Source organism: Mus musculus, chromosome 1, assembly GCF_000001635.26.
Source record: "Mus musculus strain C57BL/6J chromosome 1, GRCm38.p6 C57BL/6J".
In the NCBI taxonomy this organism is placed as follows: domain Eukaryota; kingdom Metazoa; phylum Chordata; class Mammalia; order Rodentia; family Muridae; genus Mus; species Mus musculus.
The window spans coordinates 167817570-167841076 of NC_000067.6; the positions used below are offsets into that span (position 1 = coordinate 167817570).

At 45.4% G+C, this 23507-nt stretch overlaps 1 protein-coding gene across 4 annotated transcripts in view; it reads left to right on the forward strand.

Moving 5' to 3' along the window:
• Positions 1-23507, forward strand: part of Lmx1a (LIM homeobox transcription factor 1 alpha) — a 160512-nt gene that overhangs the window by 129340 nt on the left and 7665 nt on the right. For all 4 annotated transcript variants that reach the window (XM_006496611.3, XM_030242132.1, XM_017321684.1 and 1 more), the window contains 3 exons: positions 12977-13149; positions 15248-15325; positions 23334-23403. In XM_006496611.3, coding sequence (XP_006496674.1) covers positions 12977-13149; positions 15248-15325; positions 23334-23403 — 321 coding nt within the window. The remainder of the gene's footprint in view (positions 1-12976; positions 13150-15247; positions 15326-23333; positions 23404-23507) is intronic.

Here is a 23507-nt window from a genome sequence, read left to right on the forward strand (position 1 = left end):
AGAGAGAGAGAGAGAGAGAGAGAGAGAGAGAGAACTATTCAAGTGTGCAATTCAAAAGTACTTTTGCCACTTAGGGCTAATACCACCCTGTTTCTCTCCATACCTCCCAATCACAAGGTCTCCCTTCATTAGGAAGACAGGAGAGGCATCCAGCTGTGGCCAGCAGCCAGAACTCAGGCTCACAGACACAGCTCCCCTTTGGGACCTTCCTGGAAGACTGAGCAGGGTGCCCTGGCTGTGACCTGCCTGGCTCTGACCCTCATGGCCCCTCTCCGTATCCTGGCACAGATCCTCCTTCTGCAGTGGCTATCTCTGAACAAAGGTGTCTTTCTTGGAACCTACAGCCTCACTCAGGAGCCTAGCCTGGCTTTTTTGTCTGCTCTGCTCCTGAGATTCTGAGACTCTAGGAGCTGATTGGAGAGTGTCCTTGAGCTTGGCTGAAAGGTTCTGTGGGGAGGGGGGAGAGGGTGGGACTGTATGAGGAACAGAGCGTAATGAGGATTGAAGTGAGCTCTATCCCTTTGGACTGAAAAGAACATGGGTAGATGTCCCCTCTCCAAGGGAACCCTCCTGTTCAGGTCTTTCCTTTCCTTATTCAGTAATAACAGACACACAGCCAACAGTTGTCCTGTGCCTGACATTTTGGAAGTAGGAGGTTTCTTTGGGTTCTCACAGTATCTGGGAGAGGCCTGACAGGTAGATATGTGCGCGTGGGCGGCAGAGGGGAGGCACAGGAGGTAGACAAAAGAGAGTTCCAGCTCTGTGCCTCAGATAAGAGTTCACTTTTCCCCCTCCCGAGCCTCAGTTTAGTGACACACACTTCCGGCCTCACAGGGCTGTAGCAGAAACAGTGTAACAGTTCAGGTGTAACAGGATGCATTTCAGGTACTAGGTCCTTTAAAACTATCCTATAGATGAAGAAATGTTATGATCAGAGGAGTCTTTATCCAAGGCTCTTCAGCTGAGTAGGAAAATGGGGGGTGGAACTTTCATCTCCTTTGAGCTCTCAGTCACTTTGCATCAACGCGTGTTTCTGAACTAAAGAGCCGAGCTGTGGATCTGCAGACACAAGCCTTAGAACTTTTCCTGCATGAGGCTTTGAGCACACATAGGTGGCTCTCATTTCTTGTGCTTGATTTTCAGGTTAAAAAAAACCCCTCATTTCATCTCTCCTTCCAAGTGTGTGCTTGGGCATGACTCTGCTACCAAGGCCCCGTGTGTATGGTGGCAGGTTCCTGAACCTCTCTGCATCTGCTCTATAGCAGTTGGGAAGAGAATTTCATGCTATTTTGAGCGACAATGAACTATGTGCTCCAGACAGGATGCTCACTTGGAACTGGTGCTTTAATGGTGGACACATTCTTATTACAAAATCAGTGTGTGGCCTGATGCTGCCAGCCACCCAGGAGCACAGCAATATGGAGGCAATGGCTGTGCCTACCCAATCCACAGTGCCCTGTACCCTAACATTTTCCATATGCTGTGGCCATGGAACCCCTACCTGCAATCAATGCTGATCAAACCATCTCTCCATCAGTAAACCCCAGACAGCCTCTCCATCATATATCTCCCTTCCTTGGGGTGAAGTGTGCAGCCCCTGTCTGAGGCTGAGGGGCCCCAACACACCACCGCTCTGGTTCTGGTTCCCTCTAGTGGGGTCAGCTGAGCTCTATGGGAGGTCCCGCCTCCTCCTTGCTCCTTTCCAGATCCCCCCCCCCCCACACACACACACACTGCAGGTTTCTCCATCCATTCACATTTCCTCCTTTTCTAAATACGGTGTTTACTTCCAGTTCTGAGAACTCCAAGCACTTTCTCTTTTATGTCTTTACCATCTCCTACTTGCCAACTTTCACAACTCACTATCCCAACCTTTAAGATCAAGGGATCCTTCTTGCTCTTCTTGTCCCTCCCGGGAGTGTACAAGGCAGGGCTGGAGGTGGAGCGGTGACTAGGAGAGTTTGTGTGAGGAGCCTCCATTCCTGGCGAGGCTCTACACTTACTAGACTGTTAACTCCCTTGATGCACTTCCACTTCTTCCACCTGGAAAGCTCTGCTGACCCTTTGTCTTACCTGCTCTCTGCACCTGCACAACCTTCACCAAACCCTTACCCCCCTGAATCTTTCTGGGTGCTTAGTCTTTTTTTCCCCTCTAAGAATAACCTGATTCCTCCTCGCCCCATGCCTCCACACACAAGGGTGGTTAACTGATGTTTGAGAACATTGTTTAATGAATACATTCTTAGTTAAGTTAGCCTCTTATACCAGCTCCCTGTCTCTTTCTGTTTCTCATGTATGTGTCTGTGCTTGTATGTATGTGTGTGTGTGTGTGTGTGTGTGTGTGTGTGTGTGTGTGTGTATGTGTATGTGGTATGTATGTGCGGTGTATGCTGGTGTACGTGTGTATTCATGTGTGTGTATGTGTTCATGTGTTCATGTGTGTATTCATGTGTGTATATATGTTCATATGTGTGTATATGTGGTGTGTGCTGGTGTGTGTATATGTGTTCATGTGTATATACACAAATGTGTGTGTTCATGTGTGCTGTGTTCATGTGTGTATGTATGTGTATGTGGTGTGTGTGTGTGTGTGATGTGCTGGCACATGTGAGGGACCGGGAAAACCTTGAATATCATTCTCAGCTGCCGTCCGTCCGTCTGTCTTGCTATCTAGGCAGGATTTCTCATTGGCCTTGAGATCACCAAGCAGGGTAGGCCGGCTGGCCAGTGAGCTTCAGGAATCCACCTGCCTCTGCCTTCTCAGCACTGGGATTACTGGTGTGAGTCACGATGCCTTAACCATGGATTCTCAGGGGTCAACTCAGGTCTCAATATTATAAGGTAGGCAGTTTGCTAACAGAGCCATCACTCAGTTCCATGTCAGAGCTTTTGTTGGATCTTTTTCCTGGTGTGAGTTGAGCTCTCCTTGAAGACCTGTGCATTAGGCAGTTTGCAAACAGTAGCTGCATAGACCCTGTGTGTCTGAAGATGACCACTGCTCTTCTCAGAACGGATGGAATTCCAGTCCCCTACCGTGCAAGGCGGTGGCTGAAACAGCTTCCTATATATCCTGTCATCATAAGCCTCTCCCTGATTTCTTCCCCTGCTCCCACTACCTACAGCAAATCCCAGAGCCTTCCTCTACTCCCCTAGCCTGGCAGACATTTATGAGGCTCATCATGGGGAAACACTGGGGCCTGTTCTTGGCTCCCCCTCCTTTAGCACGGAGATATTTTGTCTTCCTCCCTCACTCTCACCTCGTGGACGAAGGTCTGTTATCTTATACCCTGTTTATGGGCTGTTGGGATTTTTTCCAACAACCTGAAATGAATCTGCAAGGCCCCACAGGTAGTGCTGCTTGCTTCCCCTGGCCATAAAGTATGGCTGGCTCTTTCATCTGCCATTACTTATATCATAAACGAGTGGGCAGAAAGACGTGGAAACAGCTGCCCTAAACCAGTCCAGACTTAAAAAGAAGATGAAGAGGAGGAGGACAAAGAGGAAGAGGAGGAAGGGGAGGAAGAGGAGGAGGAGGAGGAAGGAAGGAAAGAAAGGCCTGGAGAAACATGTTCAAACTTGGTGCTATGCTAGTTCATTTCACTCTGTAGGCTGTACAGAGACACTTAAGCTCTGGGCTTCCCCACTAGGAGTCAGGTTTATTCTGTGCTTGTGTCTAAATGGCCTCCAGGGATGTGAACATTTGTTGTTGGAGAGCTAAGAGTGGTGTTCCTTTCATCTCTGCTGAGGGGTGTCACCTTAAATTATGAGGGAGAGCTCCAGCCTACATCTGGGTGTGGGAGGCTCTGGCAACGGAGGGAGCCTGCTCCTTTCACTGTTTGAAGGTTTTTTTTTTTTTTTTTTTTTTTTTTTTTTTACCATATTCTGCTTCCTGGTACTCCAGCTAGCTCTGGGAGAAATATTCCACACTATATATTCTCATGGAGAAGTTTGTGGAGTCTGGCGGGTCTGCCCTGCAGAGAGAAGAGAGTGGCCTTGGTGAATGTCACAGAGTAGCTTAGAGCAGCCCAAGAAAGTCCCAGAAAATCCCAGGCTGCTGGTAGTCACACAGTGGAAGTGGTTGAAGGACAGGGATGGGCAGCTCCTGAGATTCCATATTACTTGCTGTTCTGCATCTTCAGGATTTGACTCACCTACACCCACCAGGACAACTGGAAGTCTGTCCACATTGGTGACTGTTCAGGTAGCAACATCCCAGATAAAAAGTATGCATGCTATTGACCACAGCAGAGAACATATCAGATCCTGCTAGCTATCCATTTCACAGTATACCAGTTAAATAGCTCCTCTTGCCCCAGAGTCAGGGCCTAGAAGAATGGGACATGGGCACAGAATGCATGTGTTTAGATGGAGAGGCAGGAAGTTAGGTGAAAGCTAGGGCAAAGGTCACTAAACTGAAGTACACAGACTGTATTTAGCCTAATGTCTGTTGTGCAAATGCAGGTCTACTGGACACAGGTATGCCCATGCTTGTGGCTTATGGCTTCCCTTAGGCTATGGTACAGTGTCTGAGGTTAGAGAGGAGAGTGGAATGTGAACTGAGACCAGAGAGTTGGCAAAGACTAAAGGAATTACTCTCAGAAATTTCACAGGCAAAGTCTGCAGAATCCTGTGGAGGGAGAATGAGACTGTGTAGACAGCATTCCACATTGCTTTCCTGGAGACAGCTGGCACATATGGGCCATTCTTATTTCAGATTTTACATCTTCATTAGTTATATGATCCAAGGTTTCAATATCCATTTGCATCAAAAGATGTGGGAAGAATCAGACTTACTTTTCGAAAGACACTTGCGAACACCATTTTATTGACAGCATGGGCAGATACCTGGCTTCTGAAGATCTCCCAACTTCACTTTAAAACACACTCTGTCCTGAGGCAACCTTGGTGCATGTCCACAGTGTCAGTTTCCTGACTCAGCCCCTTCCTAGCTGCCTGCATTCAGGAGAGCTGTAAGTCATTCCCCTTTCCTTAGAAGTGGCACTGAAGAATTACTCACATCAGAATTTCCTCTTTACAGCGCCCCCCCCCATTAGGGGTTGGGGGAGTCTCTGACATGATTCAGGCCACTGAGAGTGAATATACACAGATATGGCTTTCTTTTTCTACCTTTAGCCTCTTGGGGAATCATCTTATTTTCCTGAGGCTTTTGTTTCCAATGTTTATTTTTTCCATGCTATTCTGCAAACCTCCTAGGATTGCCTTGAAAACCCTCTGCACAGCTATGACTAAGATCAGCTGTGACATCACTCCTGGGAAAGAGCAGCTTCAGGGCTGAAGGATCTAGGGGCATCACCCTCCTCGTGGGGACTCTGGTGTTAATGCTTCGTACTCTCTCAGGGTCTTTTATTTGTACCTGTGGTGGGGAGCGAGACACAAGGAGACTATAACCTTTCTACAGCATATGTTAAACATTACTTGTGTGTTGGGGGTCATGTGAGCTCCTTTGTACATAGCATCAGTGCTTCTGGGACACCCACAGGGTGGATGTTACTGTCATCAGAATGTAGTGGAGGAAACCAGCTGGGGGACTGGGAACATGATATGACTAGCAAAGGCTAACAAGGGGGTGGGAATGCCTGCCTACCTCAGCCTCCTTTTAGTTCAGCAGATTCACAATTGAGTGCCTCTTCACATTCAAGTTATATTTTGATTGTCCATAGAAAGAGAAAAAAAATTTACCGTTTCATATAAAGGAAATGTTTGGCTCTGGCAGAGTGCCAATTTAGAACTCAGCTCACATCCTAACTAAACACTCATGAATAAATATGTCTCCTCTACAGGAGAGGTAGGAATAAAGAAATGATCTGTGCCACCTACAACTGCTGGGTCTGTCCTGTGGGCTTCTTAAAAGTAGCCAGAGGGACAGCAATTGTCACAGGGCAAGCCCAGGAGGTAAGGGTTTCTCTGCATTGAGGGTGGGAAGATTTCTAAGACTCAGAAATAATAGAGGGTCTCCTTATTATAGCTTGGAACCACAACTCGCAGCCGCTCTTAATGCGCAAAATGAAAAGAAGTAACTTACCGTGGTATTTCTTAGATCCTAGAAACAGCCTCTGAGCCTGAGAAGTGCCCGTATGAGAGACATCTTTCTATTTTGGGCATCATTGTTAGTTGTATATCCTGTGAATGTTCAGCTCTAAATGGGACATCTTAATTGACTACCTTCCTACTGGACAGCCAAGGTTCAGGGAACATCATGCAAGAGGACCAGAAAGAAAACAAGAGCCATAGGAGAGGAAAAGACAAAGGAGAGTGCTGTAAAATGTTGTCTTCTGCGCATGCCATGGCTATTGCTCTCATGAACTTGTAGCACCTGTGATTGACTGCACAAGACCTAAACAAGATCAAGCCAGCCAAAGTTCTAGGATATAGGGGGAGGGAACTCACAAAGCTCCGCCCCTAAATAAGAACCTATTTGTATTAGTCAGGGTTCTCTAGAGTCACAGAACTTATGGATAATTTCTAAATAGTAAAGGAATTTATTGATGACTTACAGTCGGCAGCCCAATTCCCAACAATGGTTCAGTCGCAGCTGTGAATGGAAGTCCAAGGATCTAGCAGTTACTCAGTCTCACGCAGCAAGCAGGCGAAGGAGCAAGAGCAAGAGCTAGACTCCCTTCTTCCAATGTCCCTATATTGTCTCCAGCAAAAGGTGTCGCCCAGATTAAAGGTGTGTTCCACCACACCTTTAATCCCAGATGAAAGGCGTAGCCCAGATTAAAGGTGTGTTCCTTAAACTCGGAGATTCAATCTTCTGGAATCCATAGCCAATATGGCTCAAGATCTTCAAACCAAGATCCAGATAAGGATCTCCAAGCCTACAGATAAGGGTCACTGGTGAGCCTTCCAATTCCGGATTGTAGTTCATTCCAAATATTGTCAAGTTGACAACCAGGAATAGCCACTACAATCCACCCCTTGTCAACTTGACACAAATAATATCTCATGTTCACATGAAACAATAACAAGGTTGTAAATACGCCTAACATGATATAACTATCCCTCGTACAATCGCAAACGCATTAGTAAATTTACAATGGGCATTCATATTACTTTATAATCCTCGTTTCTGCAACTGGTTACGTGGCCTTAATTGGTATTTATAACTACCTTCCTCTACTACCCATTCTGTATTTCCTTCTCCTTCAGCCAGCACCTCAGCAGGTCTTGGCTCTTTTCCTGGAGGATTGACCCATACCTTCATTCCTGATGGATCTGCGTTCTTTGTCATCCTGCTTGGATTAGGCTGTTGTAGTTTCCCATTGACTTTAATCACAGGACATGGTAGTACTAAGAGGCGCCCTAAGGGATCTCCTACACTCCAGACATAATCTTGCTTACCACCATTGTGAAGAGGTAATCCAATTTCTCCATGGTAATCTGGATCTATCACCCCTCCTAACACTGTTATTCCTTTTTTAGCCTGTTGGTTTAAGGGCATTAGAAGCCCAAAATGACCAGGGGGAAGTCTGAGCTTCCAGTTCAATGGAATGTTTGTTGTAGCTCCTGGTAGGAGGACTCCCCTCTCTGGAGCCAAAACTTCTAGGCCAGCAGAACCTAGAGTTATGGGGACAGGAAGCAAAAATTTTCCTAGAGGGTCACTAGGAGTGATAGTAAGTGGAACTATTCCGTTTTCCACCCCTTGATTCCTGGACCCATGAATCCTGGCTATGGGTGAAACTGTACCATATATCGAGCGCTGATTCAAAGCATATACTGCCTTCTGAAGAACTCTGCCCCAGCCTTCCAAGCTGTTACCACCTAATTGGCGCTGTAACTGCGTCTTCAAAAGGCCATTCCATCTTTCTATCAGCCCAGCTGCTTCAGGATGATGGGGAATGTGGTAAGACCAGTGAATTCCATGATCGTGAGCCCACTGTCGTACTTCTCTGGCTGTGAAATGAGTTCCTTGGTCAGAAGCAATACTGTGTGGAATACCATGACGATAGATGAGGCATTCTGTCAGTCCGTGAATGGTGGTTTTAGCAGAGGCATTACGTGCAGGAAAGGCAAATCCATAACCAGAATAAGTATCTACTCCAGTAAGAACAAAACGCTGTCCTTTCCACGAAGGAAGTGGTCCAATGTAGTCAACCTGCCACCAGGTTGCTGGCTGGTCACCTCGAGGAATGGTGCCATATCTGGGGCTCAGTGTTGGTTTCTGCTGTTGGCAGATCTGGCAATCAGCAGCAGCTGTAGCCAGGTCAGCCTTGGTGAGTGGAAGCCCATGTTGCTGAGCCCAAGCATAACCTCCATCTCGACCACCATGGCCACTTTGTTCATGTGCCCATTGAGCAATGACAGGGATGGCTGGGGAGAGAGGCTGATTGTCCACAGAACGGGTCATCTTATCCACTTGATTATTGAACTCCTCCTCAGCTGAAGTCACCTTTTGGTGAGCATTTACATGGGACACAAATATCTTCACATCCTTTGCCCATTTGGAGAGATCTATCCACATACTTCTTCCCCAGATATCTTTCTCACCAATTTTCCAATTGTGATCTTTCCAAGTCCCTGACCATCCAGCCAATCCATTGGCTACAGCCCATGAGTCAGTGTATAATCGTACATCTGGCCATTTCTTCTTGCAAACAAACTGTAATACCATGTGTACTGCCCGAAGTTCTGCCCACTGTGAAGATTTCCCTTCACCTGTGTCTTTCAAGGTTGTCCCAGAAAGGGGTTGTAATGCTGCAGCTGTCCACTTCTGGGTGGTGCCTGCATAACGTGCAGAGCCATCAGTAAACCAGGCTCTAGTCTTCTCCTCTTCGGTCAGTTGATCATAGGGAACACCCCATGAGGCTATAGGTGCATGCTTGGCAGCAGATGGCATTGTAACAGGAATAGAAACCATAGGCATTTGAGCAACTTCTTCATGTAACTTGCTTGTGCCTTCAGGACCTGCTCTGGCCCGATCACGTATATACCACTTCCATTTGATAATAGACTGCTGCTGTGCACGTCCCACTTTATGACTTGCAGGGTCTGATAGTACCCAGCTCATGATGGGTAGTTCAGGTCGCATAGTGACTTGGTGTCCTATTGTCAGACGTTCAGTTTCCACTAAGGCCCAATAGCAGGCCAAGAGCTGTTTTTCAAAGGGAGAATAGTTGTCTGCAGATGATGGTAGAGCTTTGCTCCAAAATCCCAAAGGCCTTTTCTGTGATTCACCTACAGGGGCCTGCCAGAGGCTCCAAACAGCATCTCTATCAGCCACAGACACCTCAAGTACCATCGGATCTGCTGGGTCATATGGTCCAAGTGGTAGAGCAGCCTGCACAGCAGCCTGGACCTGTTGAAGGGCCTTCTCCTGTTCCAGGCCCCACACAAAGCTAGCAGCTTTCCGAGTCACTTGGTAAATAGGCCTAAGTAACACACCCAAGTGAGGGATGTGTTGTCTCCAGAATCCAAATAGACCCACTAAACGTTGTGCTTCTTTCTTGGTTGTAGGAGGGGCCAGGTGCAATAACTTATCTTTCACCTTAGAAGGAATATCTCTGCATGCCCCACACCACTGGACTCCTAAGAATTTCACTGAGGTAGATGGTCCTTGAATTTTGGTTGGATTTATTTCCCATCCTCTGATACGCATATGTGTTACCAATGAGTCCAAAGTGGTTGCTACTTCCTGCTCACTTGGTCCAATCAGCATAATGTCATCAATATAGTGCACCAATGTGATATTTTGTGGAAGATCCAAACGATCAAGATCCCTTCTAACTAAATTATGACACAGGGCAGGAGAGTTAATATATCCTTGAGGCAAAACTGTGAAGGTATACTGTTGGCCTTGCCAACTGAAAGCAAATTGCTTCTGGTGGTCCTTATGGACAGGTACTGAGAAGAAGGCATTTGCCAGATCAATAGCCGCATACCAGGTGCCAGGAGATGTGTTAATTTGCTCAAGTAAGGAAACTACATCTGGTACAGCAGCTGCAATTGGAGTTACTACCTGATTTAGTTTTCGGTAATCAACTGTCATTCTCCATGATCCATCTGTTTTCTGCACTGGCCAGATAGGAGAGTTAAATGGAGATGTGGTGGGAACCACCACCCCTGCATCTTTCAAGTCCTTGATAGTGGCAGTAATTTCTGCAATTCCTCCAGGAATACGATACTGTTTTTGATTCACTATTTTCTTTGGCAGAGGCAACTCTAAAGGCTTCCATTTGGCCTTTCCAACCATAATAGCCCTCACTCTACAGTTCAGGGAACCAATATGAGAATTCTGCCAATTTCTGAGTATATCTATCCCAATTATACATTCTGGAACTGGGGAAATCACCACAGGATGTGTCCGGGGACCTACTGGACCTACTGTGAGTCGGACATCAGTCAAAACTCCATTAATCACCTGCCCTCCATAAGCCCCTACTTTAACTGGAGGGCCACAATGTTTCTTGGGATCCCCTGGGATCAGTGTCAACTCAGAACCAGTATCCAGCAGACCCCGAAAAGTCTGATTATTTCCTTTTCCCCAGTGTACAGTTACCCTTGTAAAAGGCCATAGGTCCCTCTGGGGAAGAACTGGAGAAAGGGTAACAGCAAAACCTTTGAGTGTCTTATCAAGATCCTTCCTCAGAGGAACCTGGCCACCCCTTCATTCAAGGGGTTCCGGATCTGCAAACTGTCTCAAGTCTGGAAATTGATTCACTGGCCGAGATTGCTGTTTACCACGATCTAATGTAGCCTTTCTTTCATTTGTTTGAGAATTTTTCTGCTTATACAGATCAAACAAATATGCAGTAGGCTTCCTATGTATTTCATTCCTGGAAACACCATGATTGATTAGCCAGTACCAAAGGTCCAAGCGAGTCATGCCATTATAAATTTCACCTCTCCTGTGCTGACCATTACTGGGTATGTTATTATAAACATTCTTTTGTCTACGCTGTCCATTATAATAACTAGGATCACCTTGTCTCCGGCGATTCAATGCTGCCACCTGGCCCTTGTTACCTCGGGATCCAACTAAACCCAGTGAATTTAATTCATCTAATTGAGCAGAAGCATCTCCAATGCTAAGATCTGGCACAAGGAAAAGGGAAAGAACAAAACCCTTCAAATGTGCTGGTGCCCCTCTCACCAATTTGCGTCTTATAGAGCTGGTGAAAGGCATATCTTCTGGACCTTCCCATTGTGGACAATTATGCTTTACACAATATATCCACTCTAGCATTGCAATTTCCCTAAGTCTTAAAATCCCTTCATCATTTTTTCCACAGATACTAAGAGCAGCCAGCCAGTAAAATCATTTTTCGATTTTTTTCCCCATCTTGTAGAAAGCTTTGTGCACTGAATCACCTAATTCATTAAGAAAATCAAGGGAATTAGCTTCTTTAAGTTCGGAATATAGTTCCAACCATGGGTCTTCAAAATTCTCTGAGCTCCCAGGAGGGAGAGAATCTGGAGAGGTTTCAATATTTGAAAGTGCTGGTGGATCAACAAGCCAATTCCAGTATTTTAAAAGATTCATCCTTGTACTTCTGTTACTCTAGAACCACTCCTGGTACCAACTTCTGTATTAGTCAGGGTTCTCTAGAGTCACAGAACTTATGGATAATTTCTAAATAGTAAAGGAATTTATTGATGACTTACAGTCGGCAGCCCAATTCCCAACAATGGTTCAGTCGCAGCTGTGAATGGAAGTCCAAGGATCTAGCAGTTACTCAGTCTCACGCAGCAAGCAGGCGAAGGAGCAAGAGCAAGAGCTAGACTCCCTTCTTCCAATGTCCCTATATTGTCTCCAGCAAAAGGTGTCGCCCAGATTAAAGGTGTGTTCCTTAAACTCGGAGATTCAATCTTCTGGAATCCATAGCCAATATGGCTCAAGATCTTCAAACCAAGATCCAGATAAGGATCTCCAAGCCTCCAGATAAGGGTCACTGGTGAGCCTTCCAATTCCGGATTGTAGTTCATTCCAAATATTGTCAAGTTGACAACCAGGAATAGCCACTACACTATTGATAGCTGATAGTTAGTATGGGAGAGTGCACTCTTTTTTTTATTTTTGGAGGTGTGAGCACTGGTAGGTTGTCCATGCTCCTGTAGGTGACCCCACATCCATGCACAAGTGGGGAACACTAAATAGACTTAGTGAGTTTTATTAAAAATATAAGAAAACATGAAGTTGGGAGGTCAACATGTGTGAGACTACCTGGAGGCAGTTGGAGGGGGGAAATGGAGGTAGATATGGTTATATTTCATTGTATACATGTGTGAAATTTTCTAAGAATAAAAAGGAGTAAATACCCCTGTGTTACTCACTGTTTGCTGAGTTTTTGTAATTCACACTTTTCTTAGGCAGTTGCTTACGTTATAGAAGTTTTGAGGAATTATTAAGTGTTACTTGATAATTCCAAGTCATCTGCGCCTATAGATAACATGATGCTGGTTTTTGATGATCCTTCAAGCAATAGTAACTAAAATGTTTGACGTAGTTCTGGGAAATTATGCCTGAGTCCTTTCGGTCTAGTATTGAAAATAAAAATAACATCACGGAAATCATACCAGTAACCAACAGTTGCTGGGCCTTGGTTATGTGCTGAAGAGCATTTTGAACCACTTACTACTATAGGCTCATTTCATCTTCACAATGATTCCATGGGAGCAAGCTCTCTTATACCGTGATTCTTTACATAGAAAATGGAGTCAGAGTTGATTAGCTCACTTAAGGCCACACAATTAAGAAATGTGCAGCCAGGACACCATGCTATATATGATAAAGCACTGAGGCTAAGTATGACTGTGAACTTTCTGGGTCCTGCTTCTGAGCTTTAGAAGTGGATTCTTAGCCTCTTTCTGGAAGCTTTTAGATCAGCACTACACAGGTTATCTCACTCACACCTAAAGCCATCTGGGGAATATGGCATCCCAGAGCTTATCTTGGAGCAACAAAAGGCTCCACGGGTGCATCTGGGGACTGAGGATACCGTTCTCTGCTTCATTTTAGGCAAAAGCGATGATGAGGAGAGCCTTTGCAAGTCAGCCCATGGGGCAGGAAAAGGAGCATCAGAGGACGGCAAGGACCATAAGCGACCCAAACGTCCCAGAACCATCCTGACCACTCAGCAGAGGAGAGCATTCAAGGCCTCGTTTGAAGTATCCTCCAAGCCCTGCAGAAAGGTATAAGGGGATGAAGTCAAGAGAAGGAATCAAGACCTCCTTGTCTGTATGCAGTGGGACTCCCTTGGGATATTAAAGGGCTGCGTGTGTGGGGGGGGAGGTCTGAGTGATAGGGAATGCTGCTCAGAGTCTGTGACAGTTATGAGCCCTGAGGAGGTTTCAAAGATAGCTAAGATATGGCTTGGGAAGTAATAGACTCTCCCCCAACTTTCTATGTGCTTGCCAACTCCTGGCTCACAAACACCTCCCATTTCATGAAGTGCAACAGGGAACAATAAATAGTAACTAAATCATCATGATATTAAGTACTAGTTGTGATATAAGCCAGATACCTAACAGATATTATAAAAATACAGTAGCTTGCAATGTGTGCTTTTTATGGTCGGGTTTTGGCTTATTCTCCTTGGTGTGTGGACTTGGGGATTCCCTGGGTAGAAGTCCACTCCTTCCCATGATATTTTCAATGGAAGAGATGCACTCTTGGTTTTCCACTCACCTAATGATGGGGATTTGGGTTGTGTTTTGTTGGGACTGTTTTGACTAGGGGTCTTGTGAACATTTATGGAAAATTACTCATTGACTTAATGAAAAAGTATTTTCCTTTTATGCCCCATTTTGGAGGAGAGGAGGATAAGACTGGGAGGGCAGTTCTGGTATCTATTACTTGGGTTCTAACAGCTGCTCCAGCTGTCTGCATTTTCCTAGCCACCACGGTGGGGACAGCAGAAGTAGTGAGTGAGCACCTGCCATTTTGAGGACATTCCTGGGGTTTGTGTCCACCTGCTTGTGCATCTCTGGTCCACACAGTAGGGAAAGAATTGGGTATTTGTTGAGCCATAATATATTCTGTCACAACTTTGATCTGGGAGATTTCCTCGTAGACTCTTTCCTTTCCTTGCCTTTGCCACTCCCTACAGTCTATGGGAGGTATAGGTAGGTAGTGAGATACCCCAAATAGGCTTACATGTGGACCATTTACAATGAGGAGGACATGAGTATATACCAGTGGCACACAAGGGAGAAAGCTATAATAACATAACAAAGAGGCTGCCAGGAGCTCTGGGAAAGGGCGAAGCCATTTCATCTGGGCATCCACCAGGCTTTATGGATCAAGTGGGCTTCTGATCTGAGGCTCTGGGACATGGATAGGGTTTCAACAGGTGGGAGGGCCCCTGTGTCCACTCCTTATCGTGACTTAGTAGATGCATGTGCCTCAACTACCTACCCTACTCCTCTCACTTCTGAGCTTTATCCCAATTGCGTGGTCAAGATGATGTGTTTTTTGCAGTCTTAGACCATTTAGTCTACATATTCAGGCTCATTCAGTCCTTCTTCCCTGAATCTGTCAAGAAGGCACAGTGTCTTAGGGTTCCTCTTACTATCACACTAACCCCTCACCATATGCCCAGATGACCTAGATAGCCAAACACATCTCCTTGTTATTTGGATCCCAACTGCCTTCATCTCCACATGACCCCAGTACATTCACCAGTGTTAGAGTTGTTCACCTGACTCTGCTCCATTCCAGATAGCCCTCATGTTTTATATTGCCCCCACCCTGGGAAGGGATCAGTCAAAAAAAATTAGTGAACATGAATATTCAGAAAACACACAAAGTTACTTGGAAATAGACAAAGGCAAAATTTTAAGTCAATGACACGACAGGAGGACAAGCGAGAACCATCTGTTTCTGCAGAGAGATTTTCACTTTAGTTTTCCTTAAGTCAATTAAAGCACATGAAAACCTACAACTAAAAAGAGGCCAACTCCAGTAGATCATATAAAGCCATACCTTCCGAGTACAAGAAACCCAAAGTTCCTCCTGGAAATGTGCATCTAAATAAATGAGCATCTTTTTCTTTCTCTACCTTGTGAAAGATGCCTTTTCTGCCAGAAAGAAGAGTTCTTGTGTTTGGGCATATTTGAACATTAATCATGATCTAGTCTCTACTTAGGAATGTGACCTATGCCCCCACCCGGCACCACCCAGGAAATGGTTTACCTCCTACTCTAAGCGGTCAGTGTGTGTGTGTGTGTGTGTGTGTGTGTGTGTGTATGTGTATGTGTGTGTTATACTCATGTATTCAATTTCTTCAAGGTGAGGGAGACTCTGGCTGCGGAGACAGGGCTGAGTGTCCGTGTGGTTCAGGTGTGGTTCCAGAACCAGCGAGCCAAGGTAACCTGCTTCTCATCTTTATCTGTCTTTGTCTTACTGGTTTCTTCCAACAACAGCCGATGGACATCGGACTTGCTGTCAGCCTTTCTAAGCTAACTTATGGGGTAGAGTCGTTCTCTTGATTAAAAACGCCTATCATCAGCAATTATTTCAGCCACAGCGCCTGGAGGAAGGGAGAAGCGAAGTGTCTGTGTTAGTGGTTAGTCAAACAGTGAAACAGTTGTTTTTGTTGTGGCAGGCAGAATGCATGTGTCCACTCCCAGCCTTCAGTGTCTGGCCTCTCTAACTCCAGCCTTAGTGTCCTAGGTAACAGACAAGTCCTGGGTTACTTATTTTCTTCCAGACTCTAAAAATATACATGCCCTGGCCATTTTCCCATAATCTTGGTTTTATTTATCCTTCTTTCTTTCATGTATGTTCATGGACATGGAGTGTACATGGAGTTATGTGCATGGAAGTGTGTGCATTTACACGAAGGCCAGAGGTCTTCAGGATAGTAACTCACCTTGGTTTTTGTTCTTTTGAACAGAATGTCTCTCTAGGACCTAGAGTTCCTCAATTAGTCAGATCCTGGGGTCCAGGCAGCCCTAGGCATCCTCTTTGTCCCCATTCCTCAGCACTGGGTAACAGTGCGTACCAATACTTTTTGCTCTAGTTCTTAAACATTGAACTCAGGTCTGTGCTTACTCAGCATCACTTTGCAAACTGAGCTATCTTCCCAGTCCTTAGATGGTGATAAATTACCCTTCTCATTAAGTCGCAATTCTGCAACAGAATTCCTCAGATCAGGGCTGTTGTTGGTGTGTTGCTATTCCATCAATAGAAGAATTCATGGTGCAGTTACTGTTCGGGAGCTCATGGGGTGTGCGTTCAACAAAGCAGGAGCACACTGAAAACTCTGGGGAATTGTATGGCCAAGGAATTCATTTTTCTAGTATCTCACTGTAGTGGCTATTCCTGGTTGTCAACTTGACAATATTTGGAATGAACTACAATTCGGAATTGGAAGGCTCACCAGTGACCCTTATCTGGAGGCTTGGAGATCCTTATCTGGATCTTGGTTTGAAGATCTTGAGCCATAGTGGCTATGGATTCCAGAAGATTGAATCTCCGAGTTTAAGGAACACACCTTTAATCTGGGCTACTCCTTTCATCTGGGATTAAAGGTGTGGTGGAACACACCTTAATCTGGGCTACACCTTCTGCTGGAGACAATATAAGGACATTGGAAGAAGGGAGTCTAGCTCTTGCTCCTGCTCCTTCGCCTGCTTGCTGCGTGAGACTGAGTAACTGCTAGATCCTTGGACTTCCATTCACAGCTGTGACTGAACGATTGTTGGGAATTGAGCTGCCGACTGTAAGTCATCAATAAATTCCTTTATTATCTAGAGACTATCCATAAGTTCTGTGACTCTAGAGAACCCTGACTAATACAGAAGTTGGTACCAGGAGTGGTTCTAGAGTAACAGAAGTACAAGGATGAATCTTTTAAAATTCTGGAATTGGCTTGTTGATCCACCAGCACTTTCAACTATTGAAACCTCTACAGATTCTCTCCCTCCTGGGAGCTCAGAGAATTTTGAAGACCCATGGTTGAAACTATATTCCGAACTTAAAGAAGCTAATGCCCTTGATTTTCTTAATGAATTAGGTGATTCAGTGCACAAAGCTTTCTACAAGATGGGGAAAAAATCGAAAAATGATTTTACTGGCTGGCTGCTCTTAGTATCTGTGGAAAAAATGATGAATGAAAGGAAGGAGTTGTGTGATAAAATCGAAAGGCTCCAGACACAAGTAAACAATCTAAAAGTTGCTAAGTGTGTCCTTGAGGAGAATCTTCTCTCTTGTAGCAATAGAGCTCAAGTTGCAGAAAATCAAACGGAAACTCTCATTGTAAGATTGGCTGAACTACAGCGAAAATTCAAGTCTCAGCCTCAGAGTGTGTCGACAGTTAAAGTAAGGGCTCTAATTGGCAAAGAATGGGATCCTACAACATGGGATGGGGATGTGTGGGAAGACCATGTTGAAGCTGAGAATTTTGAATCCTCAGATTCTCAAGGGTTTGCCCCACCTGAGGAAGTAGTACCCTCAGCCCCACCTCTTGAAATAATGCCTTCCCCACATGAGGAAATTAATTTTGCAGAGTCTGCTCACGGCCCACCAATAGTTTCTTCTAGACCTGTAACCAGACTCAAAGCAAAACAGGCTCCTAGAGGGGAGGTAGAAAGTGTAGTCCATGAGGAAATTCGCTACACTACTAAGGAGCTTAATGAGTTTGCTAATTCATTCAAGCAGAAACCTGGTGAATATGTGTGGGAATGGATTTTAAGGGTGTGGGATAAGGGTGGAAGGAACATAAAACTAGAGCAGGCTGAGTTTATTGACATGGGTCCTCTGAGTAGAGATTCTAGGTTTAATACGGAAGCTCGCATAGTTAAAAAAGGTGTCAAAAGTTTGTTTGAATGGTTGGCTGAGGTGTTTATCAAAAGATGGCCTACTGGAAATGACTTGGAGATGCCTGATACTCCATGGCTTAGTGTTGATGAAGGGATTTTAAGACTTAGGGAAATTGCAATGCTAGAGTGGATATATTGTGTAAAGCATAATTGTCCACAATGGGAAGGTCCAGAAGATATGCCTTTCACCAGCTCTATAAGACGCAAATTGGTGAGAGGGGCACCAGCACATTTGAAGGGTTTTGTTCTTTCCCTTTTCCTTGTGCCAGATCTTAGCATTGGAGATGCTTCTGCTCAATTAGATGAATTAAATTCACTGGGTTTAGTTGGATTCCGAGGTAACAAGGGCCAGGTGGCAGCATTGAATCGCCCGAGACAAGGTGATTCTAGTTATTATAATGGACAGCGTAGACAAAAGAATGTTTATAATAACATACCCAGTAATGGTCAGCACAGGAGAGGTGAAATTTATAATGGCATGACTCGGTTGGACCTTTGGTACTGGCTAACCAATCATGGTGTTTCCAGGAATGAAATACATAGGAAGCCTACTGCATATTTGTTTGATCTGTATAAGCAGAAAAATTCTCAAACAAATGAAAGAAAGGCTACATTAGATCGTGGTAAACAGCCAAATGAAAGAAAGGCTACATTAGATCGTGGTAAACAGCAATCTCGGCCAGTGAATCAATTTCCAGACTTGAGACAGTTTGCAGATCCAGAACCCCTTGAATGAAGGGGTGGCCAGGTTCCGCTGAGGAAGGATCTTGATAAGACACTCAAAGGTTTTGCTGTTACCCTTTCTCCAGTTCTTCCCCAGAGGGACCTACGGCCTTTTACAAGGGTAACTGTACACTGGGGAAAAGGAAATAATCAGACTTTTCGGGGTCTGCTGGATACTGGTTCTGAGTTGACACTGATCCCAGGGGATCCCAAGAAACATTGTGGCCCTCCAGTTAAAGTAGGGGCTTATGGAGGGCAGGTGATTAATGGAGTTTTGACTGATGTCCGACTCACAGTAGGTCCAGTAGGTCCCCGGACACATCCTGTGGTGATTTCCCCAGTTCCAGAATGTATAATTGGGATAGATATACTCAGAAATTGGCAGAATTCTCATATTGGTTCCCTGAACTGTAGAGTGAGGGCTATTATGGTTGGAAAGGCCAAATGGAAGCCTTTAGAGTTGCCTTTGCCAAAGAAAATAGTGAATCAAAAACAGTATCGTATTCCTGGAGGCATTGCAGAAATTACTGCCACTATCAAGGACTTGAAAGACGCAGGGGTGGTGGTTCCCACCACATCTCCGTTTAACTCTCCTATCTGGCCAGTGCAGAAAACAGATGGATCATGGAGAATGACAGTTGATTATCGAAAACTAAATCAGGTAGTAACTCCAATTGCAGCTGCTGTACCAGATGTAGTTTCGTTACTTGAGCAAATTAACACATCTCCTGGCACCTGGTATGCGGCTATTGATCTGGCAAATGCCTTCTTCTCAGTACCTGTCCATAAGGACCACCAGAAGCAATTTGCTTTCAGTTGGCAAGGCCAACAGTATACCTTCACAGTTTTGCCTCAAGGATATATTAACTCTCCTGCCCTGTGTCATAATTTAGTTAGAAGGGATCTTGATCGTTTGGATCTTCCACAAAATATCACATTGGTGCACTATATTGATGACATTATGCTGATTGGAACAAGTGAGCAGGAAGTAGCAACCACTTTGGACTCATTGGTAACACATATGCGTATCAGAGGATGGGAAATAAATCCAACCAAAATTCAAGGACCATCTACCTCAGTGAAATTCTTAGGAGTCCAGTGGTGTGGGGCATGCAGAGATATTCCTTCTAAGGTGAAAGATAAATTATTGCACCTGGCCCCTCCTACAACCAAGAAAGAAGCACAACGTTTAGTGGGTCTATTTGGATTCTGGAGACAACACATCCCTCACTTGGGTGTGTTACTTAGGCCTATTTACCAAGTGACTCGGAAAGCTGCTAGCTTTGTGTGGGGCCTGGAACAGGAGAAGGCCCTTCAACAGGTCCAGGCTGCTGTGCAGGCTGCTCTACCACTTGGACCATATGACCCAGCAGATCCGATGGTACTTGAGGTGTCTGTGGCTGATAGAGATGCTGTTTGGAGCCTCTGGCAGGCCCCTGTAGGTGAATCACAGAAAAGACCTTTGGGATTTTGGAGCAAAGCTCTACCATCATCGGCAGACAACTATTCTCCCTTTGAAAAACAGCTCTTGGCCTGCTATTGGGCTTTAGTGGAAACTGAACGTTTGACAATAGGACACCAAGTTACTATGCGACCTGAACTACCCATCATGAGCTGGGTACTATCAGACCCTGCAAGTCATAAAGTGGGACGCGCACAGCAGCAGTCTATTATCAAATGGAAGTGGTACATACGTGATCGGGCCAGAGCAGGTCCTGAAGGCACAAGCAAGTTACATGAAGAAGTTGCTCAAATGCCTATGGTTTCTACTCCTGTTACAATGCCATCTGCTGCCAAACATGTGCCTATAGCCTCATGGGGTGTTCCCTATGATCAACTGACCGAAGAGGAGAAGACTAGAGCCTGGTTTACTGATGGCTCTGCACGTTATGCAGGCACCACCCAGAAGTGGACAGCTGCAGCATTACAACCCCTTTCTGGGACAACCTTGAAAGACACAGGTGAAGGGAAATCTTCACAGTGGGCAGAACTTCGGGCAGTACACATGGTATTACAGTTTGTTTGCAAGAAGAAATGGCCAGATGTACGATTATACACTGACTCATGGGCTGTAGCCAATGGATTGGCTGGATGGTCAGGGACTTGGAAAGATCACAATTGGAAAATTGGTGAGAAAGACATCTGGGGAAGAAGTATGTGGATAGATCTCTCCAAATGGGCAAAGGATGTGAAGATATTTGTGTCCCATGTAAATGCTCACCAAAAGGTGACTTCAGCCGAGGACGAGTTCAATAATCAAGTGGATAAGATGACCCGTTCTGTGGACAGTCAGCCTCTCTCCCCAGCCATCCCTGTCATTGCTCAATGGGCACATGAACAAAGTGGCCATGGTGGTCGAGATGGAGGTTATGCTTGGGCTCAGCAACACGGGCTTCCACTCACCAAAGCTGACCTGGCTACAGCTGCTGCTGATTGCCAGATATGCCAACAGCAGAAACCAACACTGAGCCCCAGATATGGCACCATTCCTCGAGGTGACCAGCCAGCAACCTGGTGGCAGGTTGACTACATTGGACCACTTCCTTCATGGAAAGGACAGCGTTTTGTTCTTACTGGAGTAGATACTTATTCTGGTTATGGATTTGCCTTTCCTGCACGTAATGCCTCTGCTAAAACCACCATTCACGGACTGACAGAATGCCTTATCTATCGTCATGGTATTCCACACAGTATTGCTTCTGACCAAGGAACTCATTTCACAGCCAGAGAAGTAAGACAGTGGGCCCACGATCATGGAATTCACTGGTCTTACCACATTCCCCATCATCCTGAAGCAGCTGGTCTGATAGAAAGATGGAATGGCCTTTTGAAGACGCAGTTACAGTGCCAATTAGGTGGTAACAGCTTGGAAGGTTGGGGCAGAGTTCTTCAGAAGGCAGTATATGCTTTGAATCAGCGCTCGATATATGGTACAGTTTCACCCATAGCCAGGATTCATGGGTCCAGGAATCAAGGGGTGGAAAACGGAATAGTTCCACTTACTATCACTCCTAGTGACCCTCTAGGAAAATTTTTGCTTCCTGTCCCCATAACTCTAGGTTCTGCTGGCCTAGAAGTTTTGGCTCCAGAGAGGGGAGTGCTCCTACCAGGAGCTACAACAAACATTCCATTGAACTGGAAGCTCAGACTTCCCCCTGGTCATTTTGGGCTTCTAATGCCCTTAAACCAACAGGCTAAAAAAGGAATAACAGTGTTAGGAGGGGTGATAGATCCAGATTACCATGGGGAAATTGGATTACCTCTTCACAATGGTGGTAAGCAAGATTATGTCTGGAGTGCAGGAGATCCCTTAGGGCGTCTCTTAGTACTACCATGTCCTGTGATTAAAGTCAATGGGAAACTACAACAGCCTAATCCAAGCAGGATGACAAAGGACGCAGACCCATCAGGAATGAAGGTATGGGTCAATCCTCCAGGAAAAGAGCCAAGACCTGCTGAGGTGCTGGCTGAAGGTGAAGGAAATACAGAATGGGTAGTAGAGGAAGGTAGTTATAAATACCAATTAAGGCCACGTAACCAGTTGCAGAAACGAGGATTATAAAGTAATATGAATGCCCATTGTAAATTTACTAATGCGTTTGCGATTGTACGAGGGATAGTTATATCATGTTAGGCGTATTTACAACCTTGTTATTGTTTCATGTGAACATGAGATATTATTTGTGTCAAGTTGACAAGGGGTGGATTGTAGTGGCTATTCCTGGTTGTCAACTTGACAATATTTGGAATGAACTACAATTCGGAATTGGAAGGCTCACCAGTGACCCTTATCTGGAGGCTTGGAGATCCTTATCTGGATCTTGGTTTGAAGATCTTGAGCCATAGTGGCTATGGATTCCAGAAGATTGAATCTCCGAGTTTAAGGAACACACCTTTAATCTGGGCTACTCCTTTCATCTGGGATTAAAGGTGTGGTGGAACACACCTTAATCTGGGCTACACCTTCTGCTGGAGACAATATAAGGACATTGGAAGAAGGGAGTCTAGCTCTTGCTCCTGCTCCTTCGCCTGCTTGCTGCGTGAGACTGAGTAACTGCTAGATCCTTGGACTTCCATTCACAGCTGTGACTGAACGATTGTTGGGAATTGAGCTGCCGACTGTAAGTCATCAATAAATTCCTTTATTATCTAGAGACTATCCATAAGTTCTGTGACTCTAGAGAACCCTGACTAATACACTCACACACATACATACATACATACACACATGTGTGCGTGCTTGGCAAATATTAAGATCTCACTGAGGGCTAATGTTTCCCAGAGCAAGAGTTGAGAAACATTGGTGAAAATAAGCTGTCACTTTGGCGGACAGGCTTCTGATTTAGAGATAGGGATCTCAAAAGAAAGGCTTCAAACACAGGGTCGGCAGATAGGAAGGAGGTAAAAGAGTGTCTGGGCTCATCCCAAGTCTCACCCACTGGGCAGTTCATGCTCCACAACTCCATGAAACACACATCCACATACTTCCTGCCTCACCCGAAGCAGTTCCAGAGAAAGCGGCATGCGGTCCTTGCTGGGAAGAAGTCTGTTTCTGAGAAGACAGGATGCACTTTGCATCTTTGGCAGCTGCATTCCTGCTGCTTCAAACTAAGAGAGCCCTTGGCCCTAAGCATCTGAGTCGCAGTGTTGTGCCTGATGTGTGTGTGTTTCCTGGACAGAGTAAGACCTGGGAGGGGGTTGCTTCCTCTGCTTTAGAAACATTCCTCTTACCAAAGGGCAAAGGTCTCACCCTTTCTGATCCTTTCTGATCATCCTGTGGACCCAACCCAGGCCTCTGACTTCTAACCCTGTGATCTTCTCTTTGTCAGATGAAGAAGCTGGCCCGGCGACAGCAGCAACAGCAACAGGACCAACAGAACACCCAGAGGCTGACTTCTGGTAAGCTGGTGGCTCTTTCCAGCCAGTCCTCACTATAGCCCAAGTTCCTCCTACCTGAGGCTATCAAATGAAGCTCTTTGAGTGCCTTATTTCTGATCAGTGAC